This window comes from Neocloeon triangulifer, unplaced genomic scaffold (genome assembly GCF_031216515.1).
Source record: "Neocloeon triangulifer isolate White Clay Creek 2 clone unplaced genomic scaffold, ASM3121651v1 ptg000014l, whole genome shotgun sequence".
Taxonomy (NCBI): domain Eukaryota; kingdom Metazoa; phylum Arthropoda; class Insecta; order Ephemeroptera; family Baetidae; genus Neocloeon; species Neocloeon triangulifer.
In genome coordinates, this window is record NW_026775556.1 from 767,432 (window position 1) to 794,085 (window position 26,654).

Genomic DNA, 26,654 nt, shown 5'->3' on the forward strand with positions numbered 1-26,654 from the left:
ATAATAGTTGAAATAATTCAAAACTTGAACTTTAAACCGGCTTCATCAAGGGTAGACTGGCCTTTGAGGCGACATTTTTTACCTTTTATGGCAACTAAAGTATTTTATAATTAAACGTTTCAATTTTTAGCTTAATTGTGTTGCGTTCCAACGTTATTTTACACGTGCGCATCAAAACAAGCAAGAATGAGAGGTGACATAATTTCCAAGACGCAAATTACGCAAGTGGAAACGCGCTCTCATCCCACACACGTCGCGCGCCGCGGCGATAAATGAGTTTGCAATTTTTCTCTTTTTTGGCCACTCGACACCTTTACCACTGAATTGTATACTCGAGAGAGATATCGCGTGTTGCGCGACGCGAAATTCGCGCAGTTTTCGGATTTACTTCTTCGCACACTTGTCTGCTGGGAACATCTCCGAGGCGCGACCTTCAATCATGGTCAACACAAACAATCCTTGATTTACCATGTTAGAAAATGAAAAGTGCCAAACAAGCAGTTAAAACCTTAAAAAACTTGGCGGCCGAAAGTAATGAGTGGAGAAAAGATGCTAATTCCAAAGTAAATAATATTTATAACAAATGAGAAGAAACTGTTTGCACAATCTAGAAAAAAAATTAATAAATTGAAACGAATTGAGACGCTGCAATAAAAGTGAAACACACACGCAGGTTGATTTATTTATTTGGACTTTGGCAAACACGTTTTTTAAGAAACCTTGTAAATTAAGTCTGTCGCGAGCGCACAGCAAGCGGCCCGATGACAAATTGCGTTGACCGTTGAGACACTCTTAAATGAAAGGTGGGTCGGTCGCATCTCTCTCTCTCTCTCTCTCTATGTTCCAGCGAGAGCATTAATACAACTAAAGAGCGCTAATTCAAGATGATCAGCACAAAAAGGGTGGGGTGGGAGAGGCTCCTTTAACCGTATATAAACCGCTCATGGGGATCCAGAGGCAGGACACTTTCATTCTCAATACACAATGATGTACAAGGTAGGCGCTCCACACAGCAGCAGTGCCCAGCAGCACCATAGCTAACGACTTTTCCACTTTTCCAGTTCGCCATCTGCCTGGCCCTTGTGGCGGCCGCCTCCGCCCGCCCCCAACAGAAGAGCGCCGACGAGCCCATCGCCATCCTCCGCCTTGACAACGAGGGTGTCAACCACGACGGCTCCTACAAGTTCGGGTAATTAAAAACCTCAACAATTATAAAAATCAAAGAAAGAAAGCTCGACCTTTGCCCCGCAGAGCTAATTTATTTCGTATATTTACGCCCATAATTATATTTTATCTGATTCTTTGTCTCTAAATTATCGACTGCTTAACGTCAACAGTCCATTAGATAACACATAAATAATTTTCAAAGGATTTCTATTGAATTTATTGGCAGAGTTCTGCGCAGTTTCCTAATCGAAGGTTGAAATTTGATTTAAAAGGCGTAAATCTGAAGATGACATTTGGACACTTCTGCGCAGTATCAATTACATTTACACTAACATGATGAACTTGATGGCCTAAATTAGCCTGAATTATGCCTGGAAACTGATTTTTTTTTTAATTTTTCATTAAATATCAGCCCAATTAAAAGTAATTAAAATTTATCAAATAAACTTAACATCAATCAAATTTTTTTTTCTGCCAAAATGAAATTACAGATCCCTTGAATTCAAATTCTTAATTTGAAACAATGAAAGTTTCAGATAAGACATTACTTCAGCACACTTTCTTTCCACCTTCAAATTCACTTTCCTTTTATTTGCATGACGTTTACACTTTAATTTTTTTGGCAGTTTCGACACGGCCAACGGCATCTCTGTTGACGAGACCGGCTACAACAAGCCCATCCAGAGCCAAGACCCCGAGAACCAGAACGCTCAGGTCGCCGAAGGTCGCTTCACCTACACCGGCGACGACGGCCAGCAGTACACCATCACCTACGTGGCCGACGAGAACGGATTCCAGCCCCAGGGCGACCACCTTCCCACCCCTCCCCCCATCCCCGCCGCCATCCAGCGCGCCCTCGACTACATCGCGTCCCAACCCCCCCAGGCGCAGAAGAAGTAAATTTGATTGATTGCAATCGTCACCCATCCATGCATAAATGTATATTACGCGAAAAGAACAAAAACCTGCTAATTTTTTAAGGAAAAGCAATAAAAACCTCTGTGTTCCTAAATCAGTCGAACCCTAAAGGCAAACTGGTCTCATTCTCCTCAACCCTTCTTCTTCCCGAACAAACCGGCTGGCCTTAAGCAGCCACCTGAAGACTGGGAATCTGCCTTTCTTTCTCTAAATGTCACGGAAAGGTGCCGCCGCGCCGTATAATGTAATCTGGCAAGTTCATCTTGACATTAGCGTTGCGTCACACGCCTGCGGTCAAACTTCTTTCTTGCCAGAGCGCGCGCACTTTCTTTCTGTTCGTCTCTCCGTCTGCGCCGCCGCCGCCGGTGTTGGTCAACCTTTTCTTCTCTGTCGTCCCAAAACAACCAACCTTGACTATTCCCAGTTTTCCAAATGTCACACAATCAGATCTTTGCTTTGATCAGGCGCGAATCCTCTCGAGGTCAATATCCCAATTATACCTTTGCTTGCACAACAATGACTTTTATTCAGTTGCGCTCCCCATCAATTTTTCTCTCGGCACTGTTTGATTTTAAATTTGATTGTGTTTGCAAACATCAACGGGAACATTATTGTAAAAATAAACTTTCCTTTATTTAAATAATTGCACAAGTTATTTTTTAACCTTTGCTTCCTTTTCACTTGAAAATTGATGTTCTCATCTGTGTTGGGACAAGATGATCTTTATTTTAACTCTTTCCTCGTTATCTGTCTGCTATTTATTTAGTTGAAATTGTTCTTTCTCCATTGAAATGATTTGTGAATAATAAAAAATATTAATAAAAATCAAATACATTTTTCTAGCAAGAAGAAGGAGCTGATTAACCTTCGGATACGAGCGTCTCCCCAAATTAGCCTCCTGCGTCTTCTTCTTCTCTCAAAATTGTTTCCTATAATCTAAAAGCGTAGGTCGTTGCGGTTTTGCTACCGCATCAAATTCGAGGCGCAATTACGCGCAATTTTTTTCATTCTTTCTACCTTGTTTATTTAATTAAACATTGTATCCTGCTCAGATGCTAGATATGAAACGTCAGAGAGAGAAGAGGAGAGTCACGTCATTAGCAGGAAACGTTTGCTTTTGACTAATGGAATTTTCCTTCTAACCAGAAAGAAAGGAAGAGAAAAGGCTCAAAATATTTATTTCGTAACGGATGATCACTTTCATTTGCTTGAATATTGTGCGCTGAAAATTGTGCAATTTCAGCCAATCGGTCACTCAGAAATCTAGAAACGAATGTATTTATTTATCAAAATCTATTTCCCGAACGCAATTTTTTTCCAAATTTGATTATTTGATGTTTTATTGCAAGTCACGCTTCCGTTGCACCTTTTTGATTGTGAGAAATCGAGACTTTGATGGCTGCTGGTTTTAATTCGGCAAAAAGTGCGCTAGTCATGAAGTCGCTGCTTTTTGCTTCGAGTGACGAAAAGCAGCGCGATTAGGGGTCATTAAAATTTGAATTTTTGTAGTGTGTCTGTAATAGCGATTATCGCTGTGCCAACTCGCACCTGTCTAACGCCAGCAGCAGGCGCGCCACCTTTGACCCTTCCCGTTTACGCACTAGACGACCTTCGCACAACAAACAACATATTTTATTACAAAAAGCCTCTTTTCGTGTCGCCGCCGCATCGAGAAACTTGACGCACAAAAATGAATATATAATCGCACGCCTGTTTAAATGTCACGCGCGTTCGTTTTCCTTTTGTCCTTTCTTTTAAACTCGTCTGACTCGTTTTTTCGGGACGAAACCACCAGGAAGGAGTTTTGCAGCAAAATAAATTGCGGATCAAGCGTGCGCAACCCCCGAATCTCCCGCGTACTCGATATGGAGCCGTTCACGCGTGAAAGCTTGAAAAAAATCTCCTTCTTCTGGCTTCTTCTTAGGAAAGGCGACGAGCAGGGAATATTTAATTAAAGTGCATGATCACAGTGCAGTAACAACAACTGGCATTTACCAGTTTCATATACACACAGAGAATGTCATCCTGCCTCGGGCGAATTGATTTTCAAATTAGGACTCGCAGGAAAAGTCTAACGTTCTAAACTTAGAAGGAAAATCAAAGCGTTTCTGGGTCAAAGTCGCATTAAATAAAGAAAATGTCAAATTATGTAAAGCATTTCGAGTCTTGGCTAACGGATTGTGTAATTTACACATTCATAGAAAAAATAAAATTTATGAGAAAATATTTAATTAGAATTTTTAACTAAAAACTAACTATATAAAACATGATTTAAATAAATAAAAAAATGCAGGTGAAAATATAAGAGTGAAGAGTGAATTAAGAGTTTATTCACCATACCTAGGGAGAAACATACAAATTCCACTGGAAATTAAAGAAAAATTATTTAAAAAATTATATGATCACCTAAACCAGGGATAAATATTTCAGTGGAATTGACAAGCATATAAAAAAAAATAATAACATTGGAATGCTCAGATCTTAATTATTAAATTTTGGACCACTGTGAGATTGGTTATAAAAAAAAAGATTAATAATACTAATAGAGCAATCTGATTGTTCGGAAAGGTTCCTCCAACATCAAAATCATGCGCAATTGCTGAAAATGCATAATTTGAGACACATTTTATCTTTGAAAAATCAGGTCACCAGGAATAGTTTCAAGAGGACCAAAATACCTTGCCCTTTTTTTTTAGAAACGCTTTTAATGAATTAAAAATTCTATCGGAATTTCCCACACCAATTTACTTTCTTATTTGCTTCTTTCCGGAGTGGACATTTTTCAGATTGGCGATTTCTTCTTGATTAATATCCGAACCGCAGCTTAAAATTTTGAATTCATTTTACTGAAATTAGACGAGGAAACCACTTTAACAAATAATATTAATTGTTGTCTGTTCCTCACAAATCAAGTCAAAATGAGAAAGAAAAAAATGTGAAGAACTGGCAAAAATCCTGGCAAACAAGTGAGGTTCGCGTCGAGATGGGCCGCAAACTATTTATAAAAGTTAATTTAAGTAAAAATTCATGTCACATTCAGCGAGGAGGAAGATTGATTTCCCTCTTGAAGGCAGGCGGCCGCCCAATGACATCGAGCCGCCGGTTGCAAATAATTAAGAGGCGATTAGATGGAATTGGCGAGCATTAAGAAGTCGACGAACTTGTTGTTTCGCGGGTTCACCCATCAGGCGGTGATTTATTCGCGGCTGGGCGTGTCAGCAATAGCACGATTTTCATTCATAATATCGCGGTGGCCGCGCGGCGAACAAGCCCATTGACGACCCGCGCCACTTGAGCAGATCGAGTACCGAGTGTGCAAACTGGTTTGCATTACACGTCCCGCTGAGGTAATTAACATCGAGCACGCATATCGACTATTAATTATGTATCAATGTTTTAGTTGCTCAATTAAAAGAAACGATAGAAAGATAAAGAGAGAGAGACACACTTTTGCACTTTCCTTTGTTTCCAGCGAGGAGCTTACGATATCTTCACTGAAAATAAAACTTCTCTACCTTTTCCCATAATGTTCTATGTAATTTTTTTTTTGTCAACTGATTGATTTTCTTTTCTCATCTTAATTGGAGTGATATGAGCGTGGTTTGGTGAAATGTTTGTAAATTTTGGTCGGGTCAATTTCGAGTAAAAATTCACATAAGAAACGATGTTGAATTTCAAAAATTCAGTTCTCTAAATGACTAAAATTTTTCTTTTTATATCTCCTTGGAAAAATTCTAATGTAGAGAAAAATTACCATCAAAATTAATCAGGCCGATTTTCAGCAAAAGCCTCTCCTCAATAATGAAGATTTGAAAATTTGCCCAAGGTCTTTCCTGGTTCTGTGAGAAACCAATTCACACGTAATTCGAAAATGATTTAGGAAATTGTTCTCACAGAATCAACCTTCTGCAGATTAGAACGTGAGTTTTGTCCACATAGAGAAGATTTTAGATTGCGGTGATAGTCAAGGCTCGCAAGAGCCTGCAAGGTAATTCTGCGCTCAAAGAGCATCTTCTCCCAATTCGACTTTAATGACGGCCAATAAAAATTAATGCACGAATTATGCGCAAGTTGACTTTTGGCGTTTTCGGCACAAAAGGAGCGAGAAAAGTGCAGCATTTGGTCAGGCCGAATGGACCAAGGATGATTTTTGAGCGACAAGCGATATTGTTGTTGTGACACACACACACATGATGCATAATTAGCTTTTACTGCCCTGCAATATTGCAAAAGGAATTTCGAATGTCATGGTGGGAGTTTGCAGCAGCCGCCGAGCGCTGAAGATGTCACTCCCCCACTTCGCGCTCAAGAAATGTATTTACAAGCAATACGATCGGCCGGGCAACAAACATTTACCTTCTGCGGCGCGCCGGATTTTGGTATAAATAAGGTATCCCTCGCTGGATGAGCAGTTAGTTCTATCGGCTTGCACATCAGTCAACACCACCCGCTCCCTCAACATGAAATTGGTGCGTACATCTCGCCTAAGCCGCTCTCACATGGATTATTTGTGCTGCTTTTCCAGTGCTTTCAGAAAAGTGCCTGCCGCTTTTGGAATACACATTTTCAAACTCTTTTTTTTTGCATATTAACTAACTTTTTTTGTTCAATTCGTGAAACCCGGAATCGCCTTTTTTGTTCGCTCAAAATTTCATTATTTATCACTTTTGTTTTCCGCATTTGCTTTTTGAACCCGGTGGCATTTTGGAACTGTGTCGTGTCCCATTCATCGAATCTTTCACTTTCTCCGCGTGCACGTGGGCGTCGTTCATTACGCTAATCTGGCGGTGCGATCTCCTCGCAATTGTGAGCACACGCGATGATTCTTCTTCTATTATTATGGCTGTTCCTGTGAGACTCAATATTATGTTCGCGTCCCACTGACACCTCGCGCAAAAGTCACTTACTTTCAAACCGCAAACGCGTGCGAATTTCTCACAATCCGCTTGCGTAACGAGGGATTACTCGCGCCGAGAGATGATTGATCGCCTCTCTCACGTCAATGGCACTTTGCTAATACTTCACCCGCCGTAGTAGGAAGCGCGAAATTTCGTTGAAACAAAGTGTATAATTAATAATTGGTCGATTGCCTGATTGCAGTTAGTGTGCCTCGCTCTGGCCTTGGTGGCCGTCAGCGCCAGACCCCAACAGGACGGAACCACCCCCATCCCCATCCTGCGTTACGACAACGAGGGTGTCAACCACGACGGCTCCTACGAATGGGCGTAAGTATTTCAACGATTATTATTTTCATCACCTAACTATTGAAAATCTTTAAAAATTGTTTTCAATTGTTGTTTTCTTTAAGCAAGTTAAAAACCCGCATAGACCTTTCAATTATGCATATTTTAATTCTACAGCTAAATTTTAAAGCGATTCTAACTAGATGACTTCATAAAATATCAGTTTTCAAAAATCAATATCTTATTCACAACAATTATTTTAAATTTGCAGACAATCAAGTTACATTTCCTTTTGTGAAACAAACTCATTCAATTTACCGCTCCTTACCCTGAAAAGTCCCTCCCCTTCCTCCTCAGTTTCCCTTCCTTAATCCTAAATTCCCTTTATTATCTTCCCCTACCCGTTTTATTCCTTCCTACCCTGAAAATTGCCTCTCCTCGCTTTAGAAAACCCCTAGAATCCACTTCTCCTAAATCTTTATTCTACCCTGAAAGTTTTCTGAAAACCCGTTTTACCTTCCCCTGCACTTTACCCTGGATTTCCCTTCCCTCCGCCCTAGAAGTCACCTGAGCGCAACTTCCCCTACGCTATAACTATTGTCTTTGTGTGTTTGAAGGTACGAGACCGGCAACGAGATCGTGGCCAACGAGAAGGGCTACGTGAAGAACCTGGGCGTGCCCGAGCAGGAGACTCAGGTCGCCGAGGGTTCGTACTCGTACACCGCCCCTGATGGCCAGCGCATCACCGTCACCTACATCGCCGACGAGAACGGATTCCAGCCCCGTGGCGACCACCTCCCCACCCCTCCTCCCATCCCTCCCGCAATCCAGCGCGCCCTTGACTACCTCGCCACCCTTCCTCCCCAGCAGCAGCAGAAGTAGACGGCGCGCCATTATTGCATGTTAACAATTATTGTATTGCTCGCGCGTGTTGCCAATAAGACTTGTCCAAAAACGTGTATATATATATATGAGAGTTGAAAAGTAATGTGAAAACCATAAAAATATTTACAAATGCCAAGCAATATAATATAATTATTTAATACAAACCGAAAACATTCTGCGTCTTATTATTTCTCTCCCACGAATCTAAATTAGCCCCAAGGTCTTGTCGTTTCTCAATTCGCCGCTGGCCAAATTATTGCTTATCTCACACAAAATCAATTCAAATTAATTGTGGTGTCACGGCAGATACCGACTTTCCAGTCAGCACCTTCGGTGCCCTATGCCTCGCAATTATCTCGTCTCGTCTGCCACTCCATTGTTTCTTTTAAATGCTATTTTATTTCGCAGCGCGCGGTGATTGTTGTTGCGGCAGCGTTGCGCAACCAACGTTTTTTGCTGAAATCAGGAAAACCTAGAAGCAACAGATGCTCTTTGAGGAATTTTGAAACCGCATCGTTGGTTTACAGCGGCGGGCTTTGATTAAGTGGCCATAAATGTTGGTCGGCGGCGGCTCGTTGCCGTCTTAATTCGGTGCGATGCTCTTTCCAATTAAGAGGTTTTCTTCACAAATTGAGCGATTCCGCAGATATACGATCGGATCGTGAGAATACGCAGCCTTTCAAATGGATTCCGATCCATTATCTTTTAATCAAGTAATCCATTGATTTACAATAAACAACTTGTCTTTTGAGCAAATTTCAGCACCACTATTGTATTACTTTATAAGGACTGTTATGCTAAAATTTAGCTTCGTACTTCAAGTATTTAAAATATAATTCCAATTTTAAAGTTTTGAACTAATAGCTATAGAATACAAAAACGTATTTATTTTGAATAATAATGCAAGGTATTGATTTGGACGGGATTTAGAATATATACTCGCATTTTCAAACTTGCAAGTCAAATCGAACATATTATAAAAAGCGCGCACCATAAGCAGTTTGGTCTGAGGCCTGATGCCACACGTTTTTATAAAGTATAAATTGGAATAGACAATTTAATAGCAGAAATTAAGGTTGTTTATAATTCTTTTTTGTAAAATTTTATTACGCTTTAATTATCATGCATGCTATTTTCACTGCTTTATAATTAAACTTTTGTTTACTTTAAGGCAATTAACCAATTATTTTATCATCTTCATTTCTTCTAATATCTATCAGATATCATTTAGCTAATTCCATTTATAGACTTTGAAGAATAATTCTTAATATTATATTAATATTTGTTCAGTCTTAAAAACTTTTAAAAATTAAACCTTGTATTGTGACAAATAAAAACTTTCGGTCGAGTCAGTTTCAAAACCAAAACAAGTGATTTATATTTTTACGCAATATATAACTACAAATAAAAACTCTTTTCATGACTTCTTCACGCGGATTAGGTTGAGATTAAATTCTTTGAGGTTAAGTGCTGTACAATGGCACACGACGCGTTGAACGTTTCAGTGGTGTTGCGGTCGCGAATTTTTTGCAGAATGTTCGACTTAATGGAAATGAATTCGACGGGCAGAAGTCCCAGTTTCAAAGTGAGCTGCAAACCGTTTCACACAATTAATAAAAACGCAGACTGGCGTAACCTTCGATAAATTACTTCCGCTTCCGTTTTCGAGAGCAATTTCTGGACGTTTGAATCGTCCGCTTTCGAAGCACCCTCGTCCGAGTTATCTTCGGATTTTTGGCAGGGCTGTGTGCCCCTTCTTGCGCTGGATAAGGAGCTTCCTCCGCCTCTTTTTTCTCTGCAATTTTAATACGACCTTTGGTTTGAACCCAGTCTGTTCGGTTTTTAATAAAAGCACACTCACACACAACCACCAAAGTTAGCAAAGAAACAAAAAAACAGTGCTTAGCGATTCTACGGCTAAATCAATCGCAAAAACGGAAATCAAAGTGCCAAAGGAGGTTTAATTCAGGAACAGAATTTACAACAGGTACTTACTCGGTTTTTGATAATGAAGTTGACAGAGCTGAGTGGATGGGATGACTGCTATCCTAGGAACACACAAATTAGTTTCCGTTCTCAATCATTGAATTGCAAAATCAAAACAAAAGCGGGTCAAATCAAAGGTAGCAGGGTGGAGGAGGAAAGAAAAATCTTACAATAGACTTTCCCCACAACTGGCGCCGCGTGGTCTGTTGCTCGAAGTGCAAACACTCCTCCTTCCGTGTGATTCCGTTCTTTCGGTACTTGATAAGTTCGCGGATCCGCAGCTGAAGCTCGTCCTGCTTCACCAGATTTGAGATCATGGTTTCGAACTCTTGGTTCGTGTGAAACTGAATGAATATTTTCAGCGACTCCCTCCACTCCCTGAAAGTGCAAAGTTTAATAAAAACAATCCTATGAAAATCTGCTAAGAAAAAAGTACTTTTCGTGTTTGGAAATCTTTTTCTTCTGGAAGGGTTTCTCCTTCTTGGCAGCATTGAAGAAGTCAGTCACTAAACTAAAATCCCTGGATATTCTTTTCCGCCTCGATCTCTCTCGAAGTCGTCTTGTGTACATGTCTACTTGAGTCAGTTTCAGAGCTGAAAGTGTTTCAAAATTAATGACCAAGGCAAAGTTATAATTTGGCTTTTCCAACCTGTTTCGAGCTCGTCGTCATCAGCATTCACAGCAAGGGATGAAACCAAAGTTTCAGCGTCATTGTCAAACTCCTGCAGAAAAAGAATGTAAAAAGAGTTGAAAATTTGAACTAGGTTGAAAATGATTAAAAAAAAAATTAAATATACAATGAGTATTAATATCTTGAGTTGATTTTACTGGGGGTTAAAAATACAAACTTAAATTTGAGGTCCTAATTCAAATTATCCAAACAACAATGTTGAAAAACAACAATAATTGACTTGAATTTAAAAATTATTAATGTAAAATTTTACTGTCATTTTGCTATAGTTGTTTTAAAAAGAAATTTCATTAACAAATATGTTGAATTTTGATATTTGTAATATAATTTCAAATGAAATTTTGAATTTCTGAAATGCCAAAATCGGAAAATTTAAGACATTAATCAGTAATAAGTGTTTGGATCGACTTGATTAATTTTTACCCTTTCAAAGTCGTCTCTCTGAGGCATGTAACCCAAAAGGGTGGCTTCCTCTTTGGTGACGTCCATAGGAGGTCTACCAAAGGGATAGGTTTTGCTTTCGCAGGGCTCGGTCACATCTTTCAGGGTGGGTCTCAGGTTCAGGGCGCTCGGCCAGGTGAACTTGCCGATGTTGCCGTCCAAGAAGTGCGTCACGTATTCCTCCTCGGCCTCTGCGGATTGAAACAAAAATTGACTTGAGATTTTTCATTGAATTCGGGTCTGGACCTTCGGAGGTCTTGGATTCGATGTGCTTGCTGATGTCCTCCCAGTTGCCAAAACCAAACTGCTCTATGGCGTCCAACAGCCTCATCTCCTCCTTGGCCGACCAACCGCCCTTGCCTTGGAACACGCTCACCGTACCAGAGTCCTGAAGCTCACAAATTAAAATCTTTGAAGGTTGAGAGCTGCCGTTTTGGTTTACCATGAACTGATACGGGTGGTTGAATTTGTGGCCGCCGATTTCTGCCCCGCACGCAAAGCACTGCAAATTAACCAGTTTTATTCAAAACCTGCATAATTTTAATTTTTTTAAGTCTCACTTGTAAACAAAGATCAAAGTCCGGACAGGTAGCGCACCTGATTTTCAGTCCTTCGATATCTTGCTGGCAGTGGGTGCACGAATGTTTGGCGAAGATATCTAAGAAAAAGATTTTTTTTTTTTAAATTGCAAAGGTCAAAGAACTGCTGCTCTACTGTTTACTTTCGCACGGTATTATCAAAGTATGTGCACGGAATTGCATTCAAACATAAATGTTAAACGCACAGATGGGTGCGATAGCGATTGACCGCGAGAAAAACGACGAAAATGACCCCGATCGGGTCAAATCCCTCCAACTCACCAGTCATTTCGCTTCTTGGCGATCCCAGGCATGCGATTTGATCGGTCGAACGGCCTAATCTCGCCTAATTCCTCATCAAAATAATAAAAAAATCGGGAATCCAAACTGGCGCAGATGCCGTTACCAGCAAGACTTCTTGGTTACCAGTTCCTGATTCCCGTCAATGTTGCTATTTGCACGACACATCAGTTTCCGTTGCTGTGTTTATTTGCACCAACTTGATTTCAAAACTAGGGTTAATTTAAGATTTTACTCTTTCATAGATAAAAATTTAGACTTTGACATTCATTGATTGGTAAATCCGATTAGTTTTTGGTTTTCGAATAACCTGAAGGTTTACAAAAAGAAATAAAAATTAAAATTATATGCACGGAATGTTGGTGGAAAATATACTTTCAATACCAACCAAACAAAATGAAATTTTATAATGAACTTGTACATATAATATGAAAACTATCAAGTCATTAATTCCTCTATGAATTTGTTGGTCATTTTGATATTTAAAATTTAGCGAGGTATTGAGATATTAATATTAACATTGAATTGATATTGATGCTCATACACGCACCAAAAGCAAGATTATAATTTGGATCAATATTGTGCCTTGAAATAATAAAGACAATAATAAAAATATTATAACAACAAGTTTTCATGAAGCACAGGAAATATATATTTTGGCATAAAACATAATGTGAAGTAATTTTTAAACCGCAACCATGAATTTTTTCCTGATTTCATGTACGACTACTTTGTGAAGAATAAACAATGATTAACTACCGATAACTACAATATATAAATGCAAAAACACTACATACATGGGGGATATTGAAAGGCAATGTTTTCAACCAAGAGAGCCGCAGTCAAATTTTGTGCGTCTTACATAAGATCACAACAGTGCATATTGAATATCACAGAATACTGTACTTTTTGAATTGGCGTATGTACTTAAAATACACATATGACGTTTAAATTCAAGTTTACTGAAATAAATATGAATTGAATATAGAAGTACTTCTTGCAGATGGAGCAGAATGTTCCGAAATGTTCAACATTGCCGTCTTTGAAGGTCGCTGGAGAATGCTCCTAGCGGCAACCAAATCAGCTCCTCACCTGGGGAGACAGGGGTGCTGGAAATTTTTGCCGCACAGCACTTTGCCTAGATGATTCGAGCTTGCGCATTAGAGCTGGGGGTAAACCTCTTGAAGAAGACCAGGTCGGTGTGCTGCAGGAGTACGATCATCGGCAACACTACCTGCTCAAACACCAGCGGCATTTGAATTTGAGCTTTTGTAATAAAATATTATAAGATTGTAATTTTTTCATTATCGTGCTCATTAAAAACCTATTGTTTATAGATTGATGTCGGGGGAGTTTTCAATGATCCAGTCCATGTAATTGGTGACGTCCGTGTAGAGAGAGTAGTACTCAGGATTGCAAGTAATAATATTAGATATTTCCTCAAACTTGCCCATGCTGACAACGCCACGCAAATAATGGCGTTTTGCATCTCGGTCGTAGGAGGTCAGTCCTCCTCCGCTGTCTCCTACGCATGCACTCGTCCCTGCAAATTCCTCATTAATTTAATTTTTATTTATTAATAAGAAAACTCACGATTTTGAGGAATTCCGGCGCAAAAGTTTTCTGTCGGGCGCATGAATTTTGAAAAGAACTTCGGATCGCTCTCAAAGCACTCTTCATACGAAGCAACTTTCAGAGTCGCCTTTTTCAGTATGTCCGGCTGCTCGAGGTTGGAATTATACCCCCAGCCGACCACCTTCCCCAATTATAATTTAGTGCGATTCTTTCTGTTCTCACACCCCATGCCCAAATTTGAAGTTAGCCGATTGAGATTTTCACAGCATAACAACCATGACTTAAAAGCAACACCCCTAAATTTTTTTGAAAAAATTTCCAAAATTGCGGGTTTAATGGGACATTTTGAAAAAATTAAAAAACCTAATTTTCTCGCGTTCTATTGATCGTAGAACAAAAATCCGGGTATGGTTGAATTTGTCTTGACGATTTCTACAAGTTTGCTATAGAGTAAAAAGTTGTAGGTCAAAGTTCAAGGTCATTTTTCATGACCTCAAATTTTCAAATACAAATTTGAAAATGGGCCGCACGTTTTAAAAAAATTTTGAGATTGCCATTCGATTCCTCATGAAATTTTACATAAAATATGTCAAAACTGGAGTGACGTTTTTCTTTGTTAAATTTAAAAATAAAAAAGAATATTAAAAAACGTGGTTTTTAGTGCCTCCGCAGGCAGGGTCAACGTTATGATCGCTTGTAACGTCGTCCCTGATCATTTTAGGTAAAAAGTGATAATGACAAAAGTGAATGCCCCCGTCAAGCCAAATCGAATGGTGTATATATTGATGGCATTTGGTGACCTTCAGGTCAAAGGTCACCAAAGTCGGTGACCTGAGGTCACCTGACCTGGATGTGTGATACGTACTTAAAAAGGTCTTGTTGAGAGGATAATTTTGGTCACCAATTTTTGGTCTGTACCTCAACCACAAACCGATTAATTGTGTTTTTCATTAATTCTATGCACAATTTTCAACACAATTAATTTTAAAATTATAGTTAATCGGCTTGTGGTTGAGGTACAGACCAAAAATTGGTGACCAAAATTATCCTCTCAACAAGACCTTTTTAAGTACGTATCACACATCCAGATCAGGTGACCTCAGGTCACCGACTTGGGTGACCTTTGACCTGAAGGTCACCAAATGCCATCAATATATACACCATTCGATTTGGCTTGACGTGGGCATTAACTTTTGTCATTATCACTTTTTACCTAAAATGATCAGGGATGACGTTAAAAGCGATCATAATGTTGACCCTGCCTGCGGAGGCACTAAAAACCACGTTTTTTAATATTCTTTTCGATTCTTTTTTATTTTTAAATTTAACAAAGAAAAACGTCACTCCAGTTTTGACATATTTTATGTAAAATTTCATGAGGAATCGAATGGCAATCTCAAAATTTTTTTAAAACGTGCGGCCCATTTTCAAATTTGTATTTGAAAATTTGAGGTCATGAAAAATGACCTTGAACTTTGACCTACAACTTTTTACTCTATAGCAAACTTGTAGAAATCGTCAAGACAAATTCAACCATACCCGGATTTTTGTTCTACGATCAATAGAACGCGAGAAAATTAGGTTTTTTAATTTTTTCAAAATGTCCCATTAAACCCGCAATTTTGGAAATTTTTTCAAAAAAATTTAGGGGTGTTGCTTTTAAGTCATGGTTGTTATGCTGTGAAAATCTCAATCGGCTAACTTCAAATTTGGGCATGGGGTGTGAGAACAGAAAGAATCGCACTTTAATAAAAAAGGAGCAAAAATTTAAACTTAAGACTTACTGTCAAATAATTGTTGGAAATTTTGTTGAGCTCGTAATCATCATTCCAGAGACAAATAGGCCGCACATACTTTGTGGTGGTATTGACCTCTCTTTCCAAGATGACCAGGGCGATGTCATCTTTATAGTCCTTCTTGGTGTGGTTGAAGCTTGGGTGCACCACTACACTCAAATTCTGAGCAAATAAGATTTTTGGTAATCAATTTACCGCAATTTACATTTAAACTGAATGTCTTGTCCTAAATTAAAAATTCATAAAAGATTGAATAATCTGGAAATTAAATATAGAAAAGAACCAAAAAATTATGAGAAAGGAAGCATTTAGCAGAATTACCACAATATTTCTTGATTTTTTTTAAAAAGAAATATTTGTTGGGAATTTGACAATTTAACTGAATTTTCCTCTGCTATTTTAATTTACATGATAGAGAAAAATTTAAAATGAAATTTTGAATTAAGGCGCAAATTAATTTCAAATATTCAAAATATTTTCATGTTCTGAGAATAATATTTTTCATCAAAACAGATTTGCATGAAAGACTCTTGCAGTTGCTCATGAGAATACAAAAAAAAAATTGAAGAATTTTTACCGTGAATATCTGTTGCCAAGGCTCTGTCTCATTGTCAATTGATCGGTTGTGCATTCCAAGCGTCACCTCCACATGACTTGCTTCAATTTTCTTTTCATTTTTGTCAAAAAAACAATGCGCAGCTGAAAATATTGTTGTGTTATAAAAATTTAAAAACGTGCAAGTCAGGTGCAAGTTTAAAATTGTAGGAAAAATATAAAAATTCTGCAATTTTTACTTTAGACGAGAATAAAAATAGCGGACCTGTAACAAGGACTCTTTTGGAAATGAGGGTTGCGCCGCAAAAATCTTCATTGACGAATCCTGTTTCCGTCCGCACGGAGATACTCGCATGCCAAGGGTGCTGACCTCTGACCGCATTCTCTCTACTGATGACAAACCCACGCGCCTCTATGGCCTCTCTTTTTCCTCGGCCCACTAGTAGTCCGCAGCCAGGAAAACTTTGATTCGGACCAAAATCTGGAAACTTTGAAATTTGCAAATAATCAAACAGCAAACTAGAAAGTATACCTTTTTTTGGTTTTGGTTTCAGGATTTTTGGCATCGACAATAAAGTGTAGGGCTCTAAATGGACAGACTCTGGCTCGGTGGACGACACCCTGATGTTTTGCTCCGAATCCAAATTGATGGATGACAGTGATGACACCGTAATGTTGAGCGCCAAAATGTTTTTCTTCGGATTGATGGACGACACCGTACTGTTGAACACCAAATCGATGAACGGTGAAATGAAGAACGGCCACGTACAAATCAGAATTAAACTGCAGGCGATGAGTGCAAGTATGATGATGAAAATTATTGGTGTCTTTCTTTGCTTTGTGCTGTTGGAGAGGGTCTGCTGAGAAGGAGGTTTTTTGAGGTCTTCCGGATGATCACAAGAGTAGTCCTGGCTTTCACTCAACAGTGGCGTCAGTGACAATCCTTCGGTCTGGTGGGTGCCTTCATTTAAAAAGGCCACTTTATGTGCTTCCTTCATCCTGAAATTATTTTTTATTACTCTACATTCCGCTCAAACATTCTATGTCAATAGATTTAACAAAAAACACATCCAAATTTTTTATTCTTTTAAATATATCATAATTTTGACATGTTTTATATTGAAATGTAACTCACGTGTTTTTAGAAGCATCATTTCTTTGGCCCTCTTGAAAAGTGGCAAATCGTGGCACTGTCTCACCAACAAAACAATGTTCTTCCATTGCTACATCATCTTTGTCCATCACATTCAAAATCACGACGTTTGTTGCCAAGTACATATCCAAACTGAAATAATAATTATTGATCACTTATAATTCTTTCCACTTTAAAAACACTGTAAATTTCTTACAAAAAATTAAAATATGTTCAAAGTTTTGAAAAATAAATAAAATGCAAGGGCAGACAAAAGTTTCCATGCGTCTTAATATTAAATAAGTAAAATGTATGAATGTGAAACTGTGAAGAAACTTTTGAAGGTTTAAATTTTCTTTGGAAATAATGGAAAATTGATTAATAACAAGGAAACTCTATATCACGAGACAGTTAATTTTTTACCGTTTTAGCACCTCGACACAAAAGCCACTTACAATAATAATTTAATACTTAAATCACAGAGTTGTTTTTCAACCTCACTGCAATTTCAGATCTACATTCCGAGATATTACACCTCTCAAACGGAAGACCTTAACTTTAATTTACCTTGAAACTTGACCAATATTCAAGAATGAGTCCATTTAAAACTCATAAGAAAATCAAACTAAATTCGCCTCGCAATATTTGTTACTTTTGCGGATTTTGCCGCTGACGTCAAGGACGGGAAGGAAATAACCAAGAGTCGTAATGATTTTTTTTTCAATTTTGCAAAATCCAAAATCTCAAAAATTATCATTGAAGAAAATCAACGTTATTTCCACCCCCGATACCAGCGAGCTTGGCTTTATCCCCAAGTATGTACCAACTCATGGTGAAAGTCAATGAGTCATCGATGAATCATCTCACAAAGGTTTGAAGAAGGGGGCACCCTGATTTTCATGAAAGTTGGTGTGCAATTTACAATACTCTCGGGTACTTCAGAACGGCTATTAATTTGTGTCAAATTTAGTTTCTTCAATTTTTGCTTATAAAAACCAAGTAATTTATAATTACATTAGAAATTGGAAAGTTGAAGTTGGGCAAAATATTTACACGCAGAGGACGCTTCTGTTGCCTAAGTTTTATTAGTATTTGAAAAAAATTAGCATTCCAGGGTAAATTGGGTAAAAATTAATAGCCGTTTCAGGGTCACTCAGGGTAGTACTAGCTGCATACCAACTTTCATCAAAATCGGAGTGCCCCACTTCAAATTAAAAAAAAAAAAATCAGAAACTAAGGGTGCTCCCAGTGGCCGCATCCATGCCTTCAGGCGCGGATTCAGCCGCTGACGCAATTTTTCAAACTGTTCAAAATTTCAAAAAACTTTTAAGAGGCGACTCACTCAGAAAATTAACCAGAAATGGTCACAATTCGCTCAGCCCTTTGACCGGCCGCTGCTGACTCACAGAGCTCCCCTGACGGGCCTCTCCTCTCCAAGGTGCGGCTTGGAGGTATGGAATTAAAGTCCAATCTCCTCGTCGTACAGATTCAGGATTGGAGCTAAAATATGGAAGGGAGATACCATACCTTTTAGTTCGAGAGGATTTTTGCATGCAAATAAACGCTTTTTGTAGGGTGGAGAGCTACGATATTTGAGCCGGAATAAATATTTTCGGTGGGTTCAAGTGCAGAAATGAGCAAACATTAATTTCGTTTAATTAAATTTTGAGTATTGTGTGTTTGTGCGAGTTGCTTTTTTTGCTTTAGAAGATATGTCAAAGGTTAAAAATTTGTCCAATTTTTTTTTTTTTTTTTTTTTTTTTGCATAGTTGGGCGCTCTGCACTCTTCAGCGGAGCACAAATGGCACTCAAAAATGCGCTCAGCAGAGCGGTCGAAACTTGCAAATTCAGCCAAAAATAACGAAATTTTATTCAAAAATTTGATGGTTAATTCAAAAAGGCAAATTTATAAGACAAAATTTTGCCCATAGAGGATTTAATATTGACTGCAACTGTTTTTTTTAAATTAATTTCTGCAGTTTTTTTTTAAGTGCCCGGAAAATTCTAGAAAAGCTAGGAAAAAAATTGAAATCAGAGCGCAGAGCGCGAGTGCAAATATTTTCAAAACTCCAAGCACGAGTGCGAGCGCAAAATTCTTGGTTTGTTGTTTGATGGATATTATATGTGACTTACGGGCAGTTCAAATGAGCCTGGTTGGTTTGATTAAATGTTTCTCTCCATCCCTGTACTTTTTACAGTTCAAAGGTTTTCAAATGAATGACATCATCAGATTGTCGGGAATTCTGATCTAAAAGTCGAACCTGGGCAAAAGTCTAACTGCGCCACAAGATAATTCAATTCAAATTTTGCACGGCACGATACATTAGCTTAGACTTTCGGATTGTGACCTTAAAATGATTATTTATTAAGTACGTGTATGCATAACATAAAATAACAACTTCGACCGCCGATCAATGGTGCTCGGGAGTCAAAGACTCTGCAAAAAAATTAATACATGAAATAATGTACACCGAAATGCACCGAAACACATAAAAATAGTTGCAGCAAGCTAAAAGACTTCATATCTGTCGATTTAATTAGATATCTTAATTCACATTATCAATATTTTTAATTTTTCTATATATTCCCCCCATTAAATTACAAACGATTTGATCCTTTTTAAAATAAACCTCTCTCTTTCCAACAGCAATTAACCTTAAAAATAAAAATAAACCGGACTCGTCTCAACTTTGTGCGACCGAAAAGTCTCGTCTATAGAATTGATGTTAAATGATGGATAATTTTTTATAAAATAAGTTATGTTACAATGGATAAAAAAATAATAATATATAAAATTTTAAATAATATAAATATACCAAAAGCAGTTATAAAGAGGGCACAGGCCGATAAGATGTTTTGACCAAAAAAATGAATAAAAACAAAATCATACAAGTAATGGATAAAATAGTAACACACACCTACGTATTCACCCTCAGCTTGTTTTCTTGTCGTGAATCTGAGAGACGGCTTGTCGACAGACAGCAAGTCTTAGACAATGAGTAAGACCGACGCCGAAGCGCGTCACGTGGTCATGTCCTGCGACCACATTGACTTGACCGCGCCGACCAGGTGCCGACGCCGCCGAACGACCCGACCGCGACTTTGACGTTCGATTTTAATAATGTTTGTTTTTTTTAGTGTTTTTCGTGGCGTTCGGAAAAATGGGCGTGTACGTCGACTTCCTTGGTTGCGTTAGTTGCCCGTTTCGCCGCGCCGATTTCAGCGCCACTTCGCAGCTCTTTTGGTTCCCGAAAATCGCGGCCATTGCAGGCTTTTCGCTAAAACTCGCCGATTTCTCATTCCACTGACCTTCCAGTCAAGTCAAAATGGGTTTCCAAAACATTTGGTACTCGCACCCTCGCAAATACGGCCAGGGATCGAGATCTTGGTGAGTATTCGGCGGCCAAAGTCGACGCCAAAGTGGCGCGGCTCAACACGCTCGCCGTACACGTGGTGCATTTCCAGCCACCTTGTCCGACAGTTTTACTCTCCAGTCGCTTTAATTCGAGGCTCTCGGTCACTAAAACCTGTCCAGACAAACAGAAAATTGTGAAATTAAAGGCTCTAAGCCATAATTGGGGAGGTCAGTGACCTGGGCCATTAGAAAACACGACTTTTTGTTGACATCTTGCTTGGTTGACAGCACTTGGGCTGTTTCTCCTCGTCAATTAAAACCTTGCTTATGTCAATTGAGACCTGTCTTAATCTTAATCGTCATTTCGCTTCTTGCAGCCGAGCCTGTGCGAACAGACACGGTCTTATCAGGAAGTACGGCCTCAACCTTTGCCGACAGTGCTTCAGAGAATATGCCGGCGACATTGGCTTCAAGAAGGTATAAACAAATTATTTTAATCATAAAAGTAAAATGCTGTTTCCATCTAATTAGATTTTTTAAACAGCCAAACTTTTTTATTCAGAAAATTCATAATCTAAAATTTAAATCTAAAGGAAATAATAATAAATAATTGTCTTCCCTGAAACAAAACTAATAAATTTTCTTGCTATTGTTGCAGCTGAACTAATTGAGACTCCAAACAAAAATACTGGCGGTAAATTTAATGTACCATGTTTTCTGTATCATTTAATAAAATGTCGGTAAAATAATTTGAAAAGACCAACCAACAAGCTTTCAATTAAAATTACATGGACTGAAATTGTTTGTAGAAAAGATTGAAAAAAAATACAGATGATATTGTGAGGTAAACACAGACAAATTTATTGAAAAAAAAAATTTATTAAAGTAACTTGCAACAATGTAAATAATTAATTTGGATAAAAAAGGTGGTCAGAATGGACACGCCCCCATTCTGTTCCCCACCCAGAGCACCTGCTTTATATTTTTGAAACCAATTTGAACCAGAATCGCTGACAATTTGTCTTTTGTGCAACTTTGAGATAATTTTGCAAAATGGTCGCCGAACTGATTCTGAACAAGTAAAAACTCAGGAGCAATATATTGCGAGAAAAGAAAGAAATGGACAATCCGGAGCACGGGGAGTTTCCCGTGGGCACGACGCATTTGTCAACACAAGTGGCAGGCCACTCGTGCGACAACAAGAATTACAGTTTTGGTTTGTAATTTTTTGCAATTTTGACCACCTGAATTATCCTGATCGAAAATCATTCAGGTCTGCTGGTGAAAAGCGGGCGGTACGTGCTGAAGCCGGTGGAAAAGGAGCAGCACGGCAAGATGGAAATCGACTTTTACCGAAAAGTGAGCTCGTCGAACGAGCCCGTCCTCCTCGAGTTGAAGTCGCTTGTGCCCGAGTTCTACGGCACCGAAATCCTCACGTGGAACGACTCCAGTAATGCCTCATATTCGAAATAATTTCAATTTGAGACTAATTTCTTCAAAAGCAGACTAATACGGTTTCTGAATTGCAACAAGTTTTCAGGGGTCAACTACATTGTGCTGAGCAATGTGACCCACGGCATGGTGCAGCCCTGCGTCATGGACATCAAGATCGGCAGGCAGACGTGGGACCCTGAGGCCAGCGAGTCCAAAAAGCAGAAAGAATTGGTTTGCCGATCATAATTGCATTGAGCTGAAAGTTGACATTAAAATTTTAGGAAAAGTATTCGCTGTTGAAGCAGAGCTACGGATTCTGCATTCCGGGCTTCCAAGTTTACGATGCAACCTCAGGCGAGTTTAAAAAGTTTGGGAAAGACTACGGGAAGAGCCTGGCACCTGACGGAGTTATTACAGGTGCCTATTTTGTTTTAAAGTCTAATAATGCTTACATTTGTACCACAAAAAGGTCAATTGAGTGATTTTTGCTCACCCAAAATAAATTTGATTTTTATAAAATTATTCGAACTTCAAATCCTGAATTGAAATAAGTGCTGATTTTTATTTTTATAATGCTTATTTTTAAATATATTGAAAAGGCATAAATTTCCTTACAATTTTAAATTAATTGCTATCAGATAGATAAAATATGGTAACTAGTTCAAAAGTTATTGGGTTTCAATGGATATATTAAGTTTTCTTTGCTATTTATATAAAGTATTTTTCATGAAATTATAAAAATTTATTAAGTCCTTGTGTGGCCACAAAACTCGTATTCCACCTGAAACTTGATCTAATTTTTTTTAATGAATTTCAGCTTTCAAGACGTTTTTTAATTTGTCTCACGAGCGAGGGAAAGAAACGCTTTTGCACATCCTGGAAAGACTGAAGAAAATCGTCAAGTGGTTCGAGGAGCAGCGACACTTCCACTTCTACTCGAGTTCGATCCTGATCGCGTACGACGCCAAGGCCCTTTCGACCTTTCCGCTCGCCACCGTCAACATGATAGACTTTGCCCACGTGTTCCCCGCCCAGGGTCAGCCGGACGCCAACTACGTGGCCGGCGCACAGACCCTGGTGCAGGTGTTGCAGGACGTCGCCGACTCCTGCTGATTCCCACGAAATTCATTCCTGTATTCTTTACAAATGGAAAAACAAAGTATTTTTAAAGCGCAAGCCAAATATATATATTGAGAAAAGGGAAAAAGATGTTTTCGTAAATGCTATAGGGCACCGAAGTGCTTCATTATTTTATTTACACATTATCAACAACGGCTGGGGAAACTATCTAAGCCTTCTTGGGGAAGCTGAGTTTGTAGATGAGGTTGCCGACCATTCCGATGCCGATCAGGGTGAGGAAAACGGTGGTGCGGTACAGCAGCTGGTCCGTGAAGCCACCCTTGACGTGGATCAGAGTGCCGTCGGGAATCTGTTTGAAATAAATTTTCGTTAGAAAATATTCGATTCTTAAAAGTCAAACAAAAGCCAACCTGGAAGTGCTCTTGGAGGGCCTTAAACTTGGGGTCGACGGGCGAGTACTGGATCTTCTCGCTCCTCACGCTGGAAGAGGAAATCCGTCTGACGGACTGCACCAAACGAGCGGAATTCTGCAACAAGAGTCATAAAATTATTTTAAATTTAGAAGAGATTAAAAAAAAAATCAAAGGGCTTCCTTTGCTAATTCATTTCATGCAGCAAAAGTTGAACAGAATTCTGCTCTTTAAGATAATTTATTACATCTTTGACCCGTTAAAGATTAAAGTACGGAACGTAATGAGAATAAACACAGCACTCGATAAGTACTTAAATTGAATTTAATCTAAATCTAATTCTCGTGACAGGACTCGAACAACGTCCGTCGTGAAAACGGAAAGGCGGCCGAAAAAACGACTCGAGCGCGGCTTTGGAGGTTCCAAGGTGACCTTGACCTCTTCGCCTTCGACCCCGAGCCGGAAACTTTACCTTCAGCAAACTCATTTTGCAAGAAAGAGCTGAATTCGCAGCCGAAATTGGGTTTTCGCAAGGGCTGTCTTCGATCGGGGACGAATCAGGACAAGAGCAAAGAGGTTCGGTCCGTTCCTCGACTTTCTCGTTCCGAATGCCGAACGCGTTTCCGGAACACGATCGAGTTACCTTTTCGGCCGCCAGGTGGCTCAACAATCAAAGCTAGGGCAGATTTCGAGCTACAAAATTTTCGCACTAAAAGATCCTACCCCGCGGCAATTTGTGAGTACAACGAGAGGAATAAAAAAAAGTGAAATTTTCCTACTCAACGTCATTTAAAAATTCATGCCCAGTTTAAAACTTACACAACATCTCCTTAAAAATGAACTGCTTATTTGACTTGAACTTTTTTTTGTCAATTTTATTTTTATATATCTGTGATAAATGATATATATGGTGTGAGTGACACAGCACAATTATGCATAAAAGTTGTTCGCACAGGGGTATTGATCAAGCTATTTTTTCTTTTCAAAGTGCGTGTGTTTACCTGACGCACTCTTGATATGCTTGAGAGCATAATGGGGTTGTAATTTGAGCTGGCAGCGCAAAACTTTTGTTGTCTGATAAACCTCGATCGCAATGGAGTTCTTTTTTCTCTTTATATATAGAAACCTTGCAATTACTTTTTTACTTAGAAGGAATGATGAAATTTTATTTAAAAAAAAGCAATTTATTGTAATAAAATCAAAAGAAATTCAACTTGACGACTATAATTTTTTTATTCGTGAAAAGAGAATTTTGTTAATAAAAGTTTCCACCTGAGATTGTGTGTGCACTAGTTTTTGCCACGGGCCTATTTTATTTCGCACGCTTTGCTGAATGGTCGGTCGGTGGCTTTTTGCTCTGCTCCCCCCAGCATTCCAGATTCAAAGCTTGACAAAAAGCAGCAGAGGAAAGGAGGAAAAAAATGATCATTTGCCAAAAGTGGGACTGCGAAATAAAGGTGTGCAGGTAAATGAGGCGCGACCGAGACGCGACCAACATAAAATAATAATAATAATACTATCAGAGGTGCAGTTTGACGTTTGACGCGCAGGGCACCTTTTACCGAGAGCAATGATGACCATTACATTTAATTCAAGTCTCGAAATTGCAGAAAAGTTTCTATGCTTTAAAACCGCGGCAAATATTATCATACTTTTGAAGAGATTTTAAAATATAAAAGATTTAATTTTCAATACAATCTTGCATATGAAGAAGGACAAAAATAAATACAAATAATATCTAAATTAAATTGAAATCCGACTTCAAATTTTCAAATATGCTGACGCTGACTACGTTTTAAAATGTAAACCTTTTTCCTTTTTGACTCAACCTGCACAAAATAAATACTTAACAAATGGAATAGCATTAATATCGGTGTACCTGCACTGACTGAGTGGGAAAAGTTTAGTTATAATTATAACCTAATCTTTGTTTTTAAACTTCCCTAAAAGGAAAATTTTCATGTGGTCTACACCCGATTTTATTATCCTGCTTACTGTGATGTTAATTTCGTGAATTTTTCATTAACTTCATTTCAGACCAATACAATATATTATGGAGGAATACGGAATTATTGAAAAGAAAATTCCAAAAACCAGCAGCATTGTTTATCCTCTTGAGATAAATTAATAGCAAAGTTGTATCTTGTATTACGTCCTATTAAAAAAATTAAAAAACTTAACTAGAAATGACAGTAAATGTAGCCATAAAAATTCACTTCTATTTTCATTGTTTCTCTTTTATTTTTCACTTCTACATTTTTTATTGTTTCTGTTTATTTGTCCCGTCGCATTTCTTATTGTTAAAATCCAATTTTGAAACTTTTTCAAAGCTAGAAATTGTGTGCACCCAACGATCTCCAGGCCTGTAGCCGCGCGAACTGGAGCAGTGAACTCTCTACACTAGAGCTGCCACCGCTCTAAGCTTAGAGCAGCCACCGCTCTAAGAAAAAGCCCATAACGTTACACTAGAGCGGACACCGCTCTAAGAAATTTCCCATAACGTTACACTAGAGCGGTGACAGCTCTAAGCTTTGTTGGGTGTGGATAGCAAACTAGTCTGTCAATTATCAGTTTCTCAAATTCTTACTGTCTTAATAGGCACAGATATTAAAGATATACCACTTCTTGTTGTACAGAAATAAGCCAAATATTTTTTAAATTTAAAAACTTTTACTTATTCTTCATTATCCGCTTCATTCAAACAGCAATTAAGAATTTTCAAGGAAATTTCATCTGTTTTAATATGATCAATAAAATTTTGCTAATTTATTATATTACGTTCAATTTTAAAATTACTAGTCGAATACATTGAAATTTTTAGATGTTTCCATTTTTTATAAAATTGAACTTAACAACTCCTGAGAAGTTGAATCAATTTTTTATTAAAACTGGTAATTCTTAATTGAAATATTTGAATCTATTCGTTTTTCAAATGTGGATTACCTGAACTGCCCCGTAACGCAATACTGAGGTTAAAACTTTACTTGATTTTTATTTAAAGTTTCGATATTTCTTTCAACCATGAAATGAAAAAATCTAACCTTGCCAATAAATTGATAAAAAAAAAATAATAATTTTAGGAAAATTAAATTTCCGTAAAAAGTAATTGTCGTGAGTGAATGTGTTTTTGAAATGAAGACGGTGATTATGAGGTCTAGTCGTAATGGG

The 26,654-nt window shown here is 38.3% G+C and overlaps 7 protein-coding genes across 13 annotated transcripts; 4 read left to right on the forward strand and 3 right to left on the reverse strand.

Moving 5' to 3' along the window:
* Positions 1 to 840: 840 nt before the first annotated feature.
* On the forward strand, positions 841 to 2,195 carry LOC132200586 (endocuticle structural glycoprotein ABD-4-like). The gene is made up of 3 exons (XM_059626176.1): positions 841 to 996; positions 1,062 to 1,189; positions 1,794 to 2,195. Exons 1-3 carry the CDS (start codon positions 985 to 987, stop codon positions 2,065 to 2,067), a joined length of 414 nt encoding a protein of 137 aa, XP_059482159.1. The 5' UTR covers positions 841 to 984; the 3' UTR covers positions 2,068 to 2,195.
* Positions 2,196 to 6,393: 4,198 nt separating this feature from the next.
* Positions 6,394 to 8,324, forward strand: LOC132200587 (endocuticle structural glycoprotein SgAbd-8-like). The gene is made up of 3 exons (XM_059626178.1): positions 6,394 to 6,554; positions 7,186 to 7,310; positions 7,886 to 8,324. Exons 1-3 carry the CDS (start codon positions 6,546 to 6,548, stop codon positions 8,148 to 8,150), a joined length of 399 nt encoding a protein of 132 aa, XP_059482161.1. The 5' UTR covers positions 6,394 to 6,545; the 3' UTR covers positions 8,151 to 8,324.
* A 1,178-nt stretch (positions 8,325 to 9,502) lies between these two features.
* On the reverse strand, positions 9,503 to 12,292 carry LOC132200582 (transcriptional adapter 2B). Of its 2 annotated transcripts, none has more exons than XM_059626168.1 (11): positions 12,132 to 12,292; positions 11,832 to 11,929; positions 11,714 to 11,773; positions 11,518 to 11,659; positions 11,254 to 11,462; positions 10,789 to 10,861; positions 10,576 to 10,732; positions 10,310 to 10,517; positions 10,149 to 10,201; positions 9,804 to 9,948; positions 9,503 to 9,743 (listed from the first exon to the last, which is right to left on the reverse strand). In XM_059626168.1, exons 1-11 carry the CDS (start codon positions 12,136 to 12,138, stop codon positions 9,591 to 9,593), a joined length of 1,305 nt encoding a protein of 434 aa, XP_059482151.1. In that variant the 5' UTR covers positions 12,139 to 12,292; the 3' UTR covers positions 9,503 to 9,590. The 2 variants fall into 2 exon arrangements, 1 of the variants encoding a protein (XP_059482151.1); XR_009442167.1 differs by having other exon boundaries at positions 9,601 to 9,743; positions 10,149 to 10,196.
* A 333-nt stretch (positions 12,293 to 12,625) lies between these two features.
* Positions 12,626 to 20,385, reverse strand: LOC132200580 (serine protease gd-like). 5 transcript variants are annotated; one of them, XM_059626166.1, is made up of 10 exons: positions 20,130 to 20,385; positions 18,550 to 18,707; positions 17,211 to 17,360; positions 16,608 to 17,074; positions 16,341 to 16,556; positions 16,098 to 16,219; positions 15,509 to 15,682; positions 13,743 to 13,905; positions 13,474 to 13,692; positions 12,628 to 13,415 (listed from the first exon to the last, which is right to left on the reverse strand). In XM_059626166.1, the coding sequence occupies exons 3-9, from the start codon at positions 17,351 to 17,353 to the stop codon at positions 13,481 to 13,483; spliced, it is 1,497 nt and encodes a 498-aa protein (XP_059482149.1). In that variant the 5' UTR covers positions 17,354 to 17,360; positions 18,550 to 18,707; positions 20,130 to 20,385; the 3' UTR covers positions 12,628 to 13,415; positions 13,474 to 13,480. The 5 variants fall into 5 exon arrangements, with proteins under 5 accessions (XP_059482150.1, XP_059482147.1, XP_059482149.1 ...); XM_059626163.1 differs by having other exon boundaries at positions 20,126 to 20,385; XM_059626165.1 differs by lacking the exon at positions 20,130 to 20,385 and adding an exon at positions 19,341 to 19,398.
* A 35-nt stretch (positions 20,386 to 20,420) lies between these two features.
* Positions 20,421 to 21,325, forward strand: LOC132200589 (small ribosomal subunit protein uS14). 2 transcript variants are annotated; one of them, XR_009442168.1, is made up of 3 exons: positions 20,553 to 20,595; positions 20,940 to 21,039; positions 21,221 to 21,325. XR_009442168.1 is itself a non-coding variant. In XM_059626180.1 (2 exons), exons 1-2 carry the CDS (start codon positions 20,534 to 20,536, stop codon positions 21,043 to 21,045), a joined length of 168 nt encoding a protein of 55 aa, XP_059482163.1. In that variant the 5' UTR covers positions 20,421 to 20,533. The 2 variants fall into 2 exon arrangements, 1 of the variants encoding a protein (XP_059482163.1); XM_059626180.1 differs by lacking the exon at positions 21,221 to 21,325 and having other exon boundaries at positions 20,421 to 20,595; positions 20,940 to 21,045.
* Positions 21,326 to 21,506: 181 nt separating this feature from the next.
* LOC132200585 (inositol polyphosphate multikinase) lies at positions 21,507 to 23,214 on the forward strand. Its single transcript, XM_059626175.1, has 5 exons — positions 21,507 to 21,778; positions 21,836 to 22,012; positions 22,103 to 22,227; positions 22,278 to 22,413; positions 22,814 to 23,214. The coding sequence occupies exons 1-5, from the start codon at positions 21,682 to 21,684 to the stop codon at positions 23,107 to 23,109; spliced, it is 831 nt and encodes a 276-aa protein (XP_059482158.1). The 5' UTR covers positions 21,507 to 21,681; the 3' UTR covers positions 23,110 to 23,214.
* A 3-nt stretch (positions 23,215 to 23,217) lies between these two features.
* On the reverse strand, positions 23,218 to 24,120 carry LOC132200588 (cytochrome c oxidase subunit 7A, mitochondrial-like). Its single transcript, XM_059626179.1, has 3 exons — positions 23,959 to 24,120; positions 23,487 to 23,603; positions 23,218 to 23,425 (listed from the first exon to the last, which is right to left on the reverse strand). Exons 1-3 carry the CDS (start codon positions 23,971 to 23,973, stop codon positions 23,285 to 23,287), a joined length of 273 nt encoding a protein of 90 aa, XP_059482162.1. The 5' UTR covers positions 23,974 to 24,120; the 3' UTR covers positions 23,218 to 23,284.
* Between the last annotated feature and the right edge of the window lie 2,534 nt (positions 24,121 to 26,654).